The sequence below is a fragment of the Otolemur garnettii genome, unplaced genomic scaffold, assembly GCF_000181295.1.
Source record: "Otolemur garnettii isolate 467f Iridium unplaced genomic scaffold, OtoGar3 scaffold00035, whole genome shotgun sequence".
Classification (NCBI taxonomy): Eukaryota; Metazoa; Chordata; class Mammalia; order Primates; family Galagidae; genus Otolemur; species Otolemur garnettii.
The window spans coordinates 5,457,711-5,466,639 of record NW_003852430.1 but is presented as its reverse complement, the minus strand read 5'-3'; the positions used below and the strand labels follow the sequence as shown (position 1 = coordinate 5,466,639).

The 8,929-nt window shown below is 37.8% G+C and overlaps 1 protein-coding gene across 1 annotated transcript in view; it reads right to left on the bottom strand.

Annotated features, from left to right (window-relative positions):
• ZNF451 (zinc finger protein 451) overlaps positions 1-8,929 on the bottom strand; it is a 91,588-nt gene that overhangs the window by 42,690 nt on the left and 39,969 nt on the right. Inside the window, exons 5-7 of the mRNA XM_003789663.3 lie at positions 8,365-8,476; positions 4,053-4,203; positions 2,017-2,143 (exon numbers count right to left, since the gene is read on the bottom strand). Coding sequence (XP_003789711.1) covers positions 2,017-2,143; positions 4,053-4,203; positions 8,365-8,476 — 390 coding nt within the window. The remainder of the gene's footprint in view (positions 1-2,016; positions 2,144-4,052; positions 4,204-8,364; positions 8,477-8,929) is intronic.

Below are 8,929 nucleotides of genomic sequence, written 5' to 3'. Positions count from 1 at the left end.
AGCAACCTCCAACTCCTGGGCTTAGGCAATTCTCTTGCCTCAGCCCCCCGAGTAGCTGGGACTATAGGTGCCCACCAGAACGCCCAGCTATTTTTTTGTTGCAGTTTGGCCAGGGCCAGGTTTGAACCTGCCACCCTCAGTATATGGGGCTGGCACCCTACTCACTGAGCCACAGGCACCGCCCTATTTGTTGATTTAAAATGCAGAAATACATATGCAATGATTCAACAAATACTTAAGCATTTATGTTTACAACACATTACTGCTTACAAAACAATTTAGATATCTTATGAAAAAACAATTATATATGGAGAAACAATAAAAATATATATATTAAAATGTTAGTGGTTATCTCTGTGAAATTAAGGATTATTTCTTACATTTTTGGTTAACGTTTAAAATTTTTTCCACAATAAACATGTAATATTTTTGCAGTGTTAGTCATTAAAAATATATCTACTATCAAATATGATAAAAATCTATTAGAGTGCTACATTACATGGATTTGCATGTCCATGAATCAACTCATGTCCCTTGAGACTTAACACTTAATAAGAGACACAGCCCTTTAAATATTAGATCTATTTCTTAATTCTAGCATTAATAAAGAAGTTGTTCCTTTCTCCCTGGCCCCAACATTTCAATAGGCAGTGAAATGTAGTAGACTTTTTTTATTACTTCTTCCTCCTGTAGTGTTTTCTTGCCCCCATGGAGCTGGGATCACAAGGTCTGGCTGTCTCGTTGTCCTGTTGTTGTTGTAGAGATGGGGTCTCACTCTGGCTCATTTGGCTCGGGGGGGGGGGTGTCGTAGCTGGTCTCGAACCTCTAAGCACAGGTGATCCACCCGCCTCGGCCTCTCACAGCGCTGGGACTACAGGCGTGAGCCACCATGCCTGGCCTAGTAGATTTTTAGGTCACATACAGGGGATCATGCCTGTAATCCTAGCACTCTGGGAATCCAAGGCAGGAGGACTGCTCGAGCTCAGGAGTTCAAGACCAAGCTGAACAAGAACGAGACTCTATCTCTACTAAAAATAGAAAAAGTTAGCTGGGTATGGTAAAGCACATCTGTGGCCCCAGCTACATGAGAGGCTGATGCAGGAGAAACACTTTAGCACAGGAATCTGAGGTTGCAATGAGCTAGGCTGATGCCACTGCACTCTAGCCAGGGGCAACAGAGCAAGATTCTGCCTCAAAAATAAGAGAACAGCACTTGGGAGGCTGAGGCAGGTGGAGTGCCTGAGCTCACAGGTTCAAGACCAGCCTGAGCTAGAGTGAGACTCCCGTCTCTAAAAAATAGCTGGGCATTGTGGTGGGTGCCTGTAGTCCCAGCTACTCGGGAGGCTGAGGCAAGAGGATCACTTGAGCCCAAGAGTTTGAGGTTGTTGTGAGCTAAGACGTCATGGCATTGTACTGAAGGCAACAAAGTGAGACTCTGTCTTTAAAATATATATTTATATATAGGTTTTTAGTTCTCATCATCTAGCTCATAAAGGATCTTAAAGAAAATACTTTACAATAATTTCATAAAGCAACTCCAAGATAGTCTCACCGTTGCCCTTGGTAGAGTGCCGTGGCATCACAGCTCACAGTAACCTCAAATTCTTGGGCTTAAGTGATTCTCTTGCCTCAACTTCCCATGTAGCTGGAACTACAAGCACCTGCCAAAACGCCCAGCTATTTTTTGTTGCAGTTGTTATTGTTGTTTAGCTGGCCTGGGATGGGTTCAAACCCGTCAGCCTCGGTGTATATATGGCTGACGCTGAGCAGAAAAGAAGAATTTTGATGATAATCTCAATGATAATCTCAAGGACTGCTGGCTCTCAGCCACCAATTTTACCTGTGAACATTAATTCAATGGCCTAAATCATTTTATTTCAATAGACAATCATAATTTTTATCCATATGTATATCACTAGTGATTGTTAAGTTTAAGAGCAGCAGGAAAAAACCTCCACACCCAACTTGATGGCTACCCAGAAAAAGAATACTCTTAACTTAGGACATGGCTCTTACCTTAGTAGAAAGGTGATCCTTATATTGCTCTTGAGTAACAAAGTTTTTGTAACATACTACACAAGCAAAGGAACTGAAAAAAGGTCCGTGTAGTGTAATTGTTGGATCACATGGAGAGTGATCAAACCTGCTCAGAAGAGAGTGGTAATGTAAGAAAAATCTGCATTCCAGGGAAAAACTATGTTGTTTCATTTGTAAAGCTAAACACATAAATACATGCAGAATGTTACACTTTTCTTTTTTTTTTTTTTTTGAGACAGAGCCTCAAGCTGTCCCCCTGGGCAGAGTGCCATGGCATTACAGCTCACAGCAACCTCCAACTCCTGGGCTCAAGCGAGTCTCCTGCCTCCGCCTCCCAAGTAGCTGGGACCACAGGCGCCCGCCACAACGCCCGGCTATTTTTTGGTTGCAGCCATCATCGTTGTTTGGCGGGTCCGGGCTGGGGATTCGAACCCGACAGCTTAGGTGTACGTGGCTGGCGCCTTAGCCGGTTGAGCTATAGGCGCCGAGCCAGAATGTTACACTTTTCTACTTGAAAATTAAATAATGTTCTTCATATTTAAGACATATCAAGTGACTCCCGCATAACAGGTAACCCCCTCAGATAATGATGACCAGTAAGCTCAAGATTTCATAAAGGTACTCAATCCAGTTGGAGAACAGCCTAAGCAAGAACAAGACTCTGTCTCTACTGAGATGGAAAAACTAGCCAGGTACAGTGGCAGGCGTCTGCACTCCCAGCTACTTGGAAGGCTGAGGCAGAAGATCACTTGAGCTCAGGAGTTTGAAGTTGCAGTGAGCTATGATACCACCACTGCACTCCAGCCTGGGTGACAGAGTGAGATTCTGTTTCAAAAAAAATAAGCAAAAATACTCACAATCCAGCAAAATCAATTTAGGAGTTTCTTGCCAAACTAATAAAGCTTCCAGTTTGAAAAATACAAGCCCATCATCTTTTACTTCTTGCTTTGGTTACCCTAAGTCTCACAGATAAACTTAAATAGACCACTGTAATAATAATCTCACATTAATATTTCTGGCACACTTTTATTTCCTATGAATGGCTTTTAAATCCTTTTAATTTTCATCTTACCCATTACAGTGACACATCTGGAAAAGACAATGGCTTAGAGAGCCAAACTGTCCAGTTCTCATCTTTCAGCTACTGTTATAAAGGGAGACTATGGAAAAGAGTGTTTAATACCTTTAAAAGCACATTCCCTTGAGACCCACTTTCTTAAGCTCCACTATTTGAAAACTCAATAAATTGATAAAATGAGTTTCATAAATAAAATTTTTCTTTATTATTAATTTTGCTTACATTGATTTGCCTTAAGCCTTTATTCTGTAATGACATGTTAACTTTCTTCAGACTAGACCAAATTATCTGTTAAGTGCTCTGTGTCTCTTGAAATTTATATTTATAAGCTACATCTCTCTAAAGCTGAAAGATGTGTAAAAAAACCTATCTTCAATGTCAAAAAATCTATCAGCATTTTATGAACTAGACTAGGGGAAAACACATACTTAAAAACCATACTCATAAAGAAAAAAGAATATTACCTATAATCCTAGCACTCTACGAGGCTGAAGCAGGAAGATCTCTTGAGTTCAGGAGTTCAAGACCAGCCTGAACAATAGTGAGACCCCTTCTCTACTAAAAATAGAAAAAAGTAGCCAGGTGATGTGGCAGGTGCCTGTAGTCCCAGCTACTTGGGAGGCTTCAGCAGCAGGATCACTTGAACCCAGGAGTTTAAGGTTGCTATTAGTTACGCTGACACCATGGCACTTACTCTAGCCTTGGGCAAGCAAGTCTCCAAAAAAAAAAAAAAAAAAAAAAAAACAGAATACCATTAGAAAAATGTGACTTCACCAAGCCTTCTAGGAAACTTAAGAAATATAAATTAGAAATAATTATATCATAATGGCAAAAAAAACAACAACAATTCAAGTCTGGAATACATATAATGCTATAATAATAACTGACAGAGAAGTATGTCGCTTTCAGCATCCACTATTCTGAACATCCTACTTACCTTTTCAAATGTCCTAAGAGAAGGTGCCCATTGTCAAATTCCTTGTTACAATGCATTATAGGACATGTAAGTGGCTTCCCAGATACCATTGTTTGGCCTCTTCTTCGGAATGAATTTTTTGTTCCAGAATTAATTGTGCCTGTTTTGAGTCCTGCATCATTACAATATAAACTCTTAAGTTTCTGCAGTTATTTCAGACTGGGAAAAATTATGATATAGCATAAGCTGAATGGTCCTAATTATAATTGTTTATAGCCTCTCTCTTAAATGATGTTAATAACCTAAAAGTAATAGTTACTTGTAACCCCCCAAAATGCCCTTAACATCTCCAAGTAGCATTCTCAGGAAAAAATCCATTTCCTTAAGGCTAACAAACAAAAAATGCTAAAATGCTTTAGAAAGTCAAGACCCTACTCCATTCATTTCATTTGTATGAATTTGCAAAGATTTTCTAATCCTTAGTCTCTTTAAAACATGTTAAGTGTATTTATTATAAGGCTTAGTTATACTATCGAGGGCCTAGGCTCTATGAAAATTATGTTTAGAAAATTATGTTAAACATTCTAAGTGGGGTGGAGAAGGCAGAGTGACAGGGAGGAGGAGAAGAGTGTTACTTTCTGAGAAATCCAGCCACTGAGATCAATTGCTCCAATCTGGACTTCAAGTAATGCAGGTGTCAGTAAGAACAGATTTATGGAACACAAAGCAGAGATTCACTTATTATTGATATCTTTCCTCTTTTTATTTATTTTACTTTGTCCCTTCAAATAACCAATTAGAAAGTACATCAGTTTGCCCACCAAACTTCTCTTAATTAATTCCTCTTTATCATGATCTTCATCTCTTCCTTTATAATCCTGGTCTTAAAAATCACACAACTCTTGTAAACTAATCCCTATGGCCAAATTTCATTCTCAGGGAAATTCCCAATACATGACATATGATGAAAAATACATAGGGTTATGCTGCATAAAAAAACAACTGCCAGGATTCTGATACACAGTTGGATTACTATTTCTCTTTTGTAATAATAGAGAGACCCTGTCTCAAACAAAACAAAAAAACCCAACTGGGGGCACCTGTGGCTAAGTGAGTAGGGCGCCGGCCCCATATACCAAGGGTGGTGAGTTTGAACCGGCCCCTGCCAAACTGCAACAAAAAAATAGCCGGGTGTTGTGGCGGGCGTCTGTAGTCTGAAGCAAGAGAATTGCCTATGCCCAGCAGTTGGAGGCTGCTGTGAGCGGTGTGACGCCACGGCACTCTACCAAGGGCAATAAAGTGAGACCCTGCCAAAAAAAAACCCAACTGGGTATTTACCTTTATGTCAGTTTCTACAAAGCCCCCGAGCATTTAATTAGAATAGCATTATTCTCTTAACATAATCTAGTTTTAAAATACCCAAATGGTTATATAGGTTTAAGGTTTTAACCATTTTTCTTCTGTTTTAGTCTTTATGGGGGAATATTTCTACCAAACTGTCCAAATGTTTATAAATACATTCTGACAGTAATGGACAGCCTAACATTAGTCTTAAGGACAACCATACCTTAGGCTCAAGAAAGCACTGAATGACAATACACCTGTTTATCTTTTTTAATGCAGCAATCAGAATTATGACTATTTTTATAACTGTCCATCCATATTCCAGATGTCTGCCATTAGGACCTTTACTTAGCTAGAAATAAAGGCTCCAGATAAAAATAAAGTTGGAAAAAATCCCTTGAAAGAAAATAAGGCTTCTCTATTGAAAGGCTTTACAAGGCCTTTAAAATACAGATGTTTAAAGAACTTTTATAAATACAAATGTTTAAAAAACTGTTTCCCTAAATAGTATAGAAAGCATTGTTTTAAAATTACTGAGTTTTCAAATTTATGCAAATTGGCTCAACTGTAAAGATCTATAAAGAATAGATCAATTATAAAGTACTTAAAAGTGCTTCTAATCAAAGAAATGAATTATAATAGTGAGTACTATACTCTGAGGTAAATTGAATCCTTTATTGCTATTGAGAAGTAGAATCTCACTTTTTATAATTAAAGAGAACAATGACCTGACTCCTGTTTTTCCCAACTATACTCCTTTAAAAAATATCAGAAATCTCTAAAGTCCATTTATGGAATAGCACCATACTTAATACAGCTCAATACTAGAGTAACTGTTTAAGCAATAGCTCCTAAGCTTTATTTTTACACTGCTTCAGGAACCAAGCAAGAAGCTGAGCCAATCACAAGAAAGAACATAATTACAGACCTCAACTCCAAACTCAAAATCTTTAGCTATCAATGAGCCCAGTGTGACCTGAAGACATACAAAATACCAAGGCCTACAAGTACAATAAAGACAACTAACTCATTTGTTCCCTCTTGACCTGCTCAGGGAAATACATAAAGAGATGCTCAAGAGTTCAATTTACAATATATTAAAATATTCTGACAATCTGGAGGCCAGGGATTAAGTCTTAAGGGCATATTACTGGCCCAACAACCATTATATGTAGGACTTGAAAGTGTCAGACTCATGAGATAAACAAGTTTTAGAAGAGATCTTACAGATGATAAAGTTTTATAGTTCTAGCCCATTTTCCTATCCACCACTCAATACTACAAGTGAATCTCTGGAGATGAGAAGGTTTGCCCATCTGTTTAAAACATCCAAGGTGATTCTGATGCAGAGAAGGTGAAACTACTGAGCTAGTCATTTCTTGTCAAAGTCTAGTAAAGTTCTTGTCTAGTCAGTTCTTGTCAAATACAAGAACTGTATTTTTTAAAGACTATAAGCTTTAAAAGAATACCCCAGGAGAGAGGCAAAGTCGTTTACCACATTTTCTATGTATCTTTTGCCAAAGTAGATCTGGAATGCCACAGTATTCTTTTGTTTAATTGAGTAGCAGTCAGATGTGGAACCCAAATTCCACACTTCCTTTCTGTGTTCATTATTGCAAACATTTATAGCTCACCCCTATAGAATATTCAGCCAACATTTTTTTGAGTATTTCTAAGCTGGGAACTCTTTTAAGAAATTGACACAAAAAAGGATTAGTAGGATTTGGTCTCTGTCCCCAAGGTATACACAGTCTAGTGGAAGAGACAAACATATAAACAGATCAATCTAACATATTAAACACTGTATTAAAGAAATGAATGAAGTACTGTGAGATCAAAGGTAGCTGAGTAACCAAATTTATGTAGAATAAATCTAGATAGGCTTATTTCAGAGACTGATGTGATATACAACACGTATTGGTGATATTAACTCACCAATCTCTTAGTGCTTTATTGAGTATTATCTATGGGCCACGTGCAGGCAAGTAAGAAAAACAGAGGAAAAAATTATTTAAAAGGGATGGGAGGTGGGTAGAAGTTTGCTAGGAAGCAGACTGAGAGATAAGGAGGACTATAGTTTGAGAAGGTGGCCAAATGTCAAAAAATCTATTGTATTATATTAGGTATCAAATGGGATGAACTACTAAATACCAATAAATATACATTATTAGAATTCTTTTATATGTAGAAGTTGATGCTATTCAAAGCAAAGCCCCTTGAAAATTAACTTTAAAACACAAGATTTCTAAGTTCAACAAAGGTAAGCATACTATGCATAGATATTTCTGATGACTTCCTGCAAGTAAACCGTCTGCTAGACTAAATCCATAGCTGCGGTATCTGTGGATATCCCAAGCCCTTAAGGTCTCAATAGATATTCTATAAGACAGGCTAATAAACATTGCCACAGTGGGGCTCTCCTACTATACTAGCTCTTGAAAATTCTACCAAATTATAAGGTCAGGGGAGAAGGTCACACAGCAACTCTACTAGGAATCTCAGGTCTGCAAAGAAATTAATAATGAATAAGCTACCCAATGCTTTAGACAAGTCTCCTCTGAGGACATTCTTTACAAAATATCTACAAAGGCTGCACTGATAAAGTAAACATTAATCATCTAGATATCAGTTTGAATTCCATTTCCTTAGCAAAGCCTTTCCTGACTGCAAATAACCTATTAGACATACTCCTGTAGACACATGTACTAGTTCATGCAATAAGTATTCAATATATGAATGAATAAATGAGTGATAGCTAATAAGCTCCGGGATGACTTATGTTGTTTATACTCAAATATATGTGGGATAAAGAAGGAAGACAATTAGTAAAGTAGGCCACTATAAAACAACCCATTATGAGGTGGTATTAGATCATTGAAACTAAATTTCAATACTTTATATGATCATTAGCAACTGAATAAAACAGATTACTCTCCACATTTAGGTTCTGGGGAAGCTCAGTAACCTTAATGTAGTCTCTAAAGAGTACCTGGCATTTTTAGCCATTGGTCCACACATAGTCTTGCTGCTTCTGTATCAGAATGTCCTCGAATAAATTCCAATTCTTGTAACCCATGAGCATGCTGAAAATCTATTTTCTCCTAGAGGTATTAAGAAAAACTAAATTAACTTATGATTACTATGCTGGTTTCCTTGAGAAAAGGATTTTGACAAATCAGTGATCAGAAAATACTGATTACTCTTTATCCCCACAACTCCACATCTAGAAATCTATGCCAAAGAAATAGATCAAAATAAAAATTCATGGTCTAAGATGAGATCCCAATGTTATTTGCACAAAGTTCAGTACAACCTACATCTCTAGCAATAGGTATTGACTGTTTTAGTAAATTACAGTATGTACAACTGATATCAGGTTGTCATCGGAGACACCAAAATTCTTCCATGATGTGAGATCATACTTTTTTTTTTTTTGAGACAAGAGCCTCAAGTTGTCTCCCTGGGTAGAGTGCTGTAGCATCACAGCTCACAGTAACCTCCAACTCCTGGGCTCAAGCGAGTCTCCTGCCTCTGCCTCCCAAGTAGCTGGGACT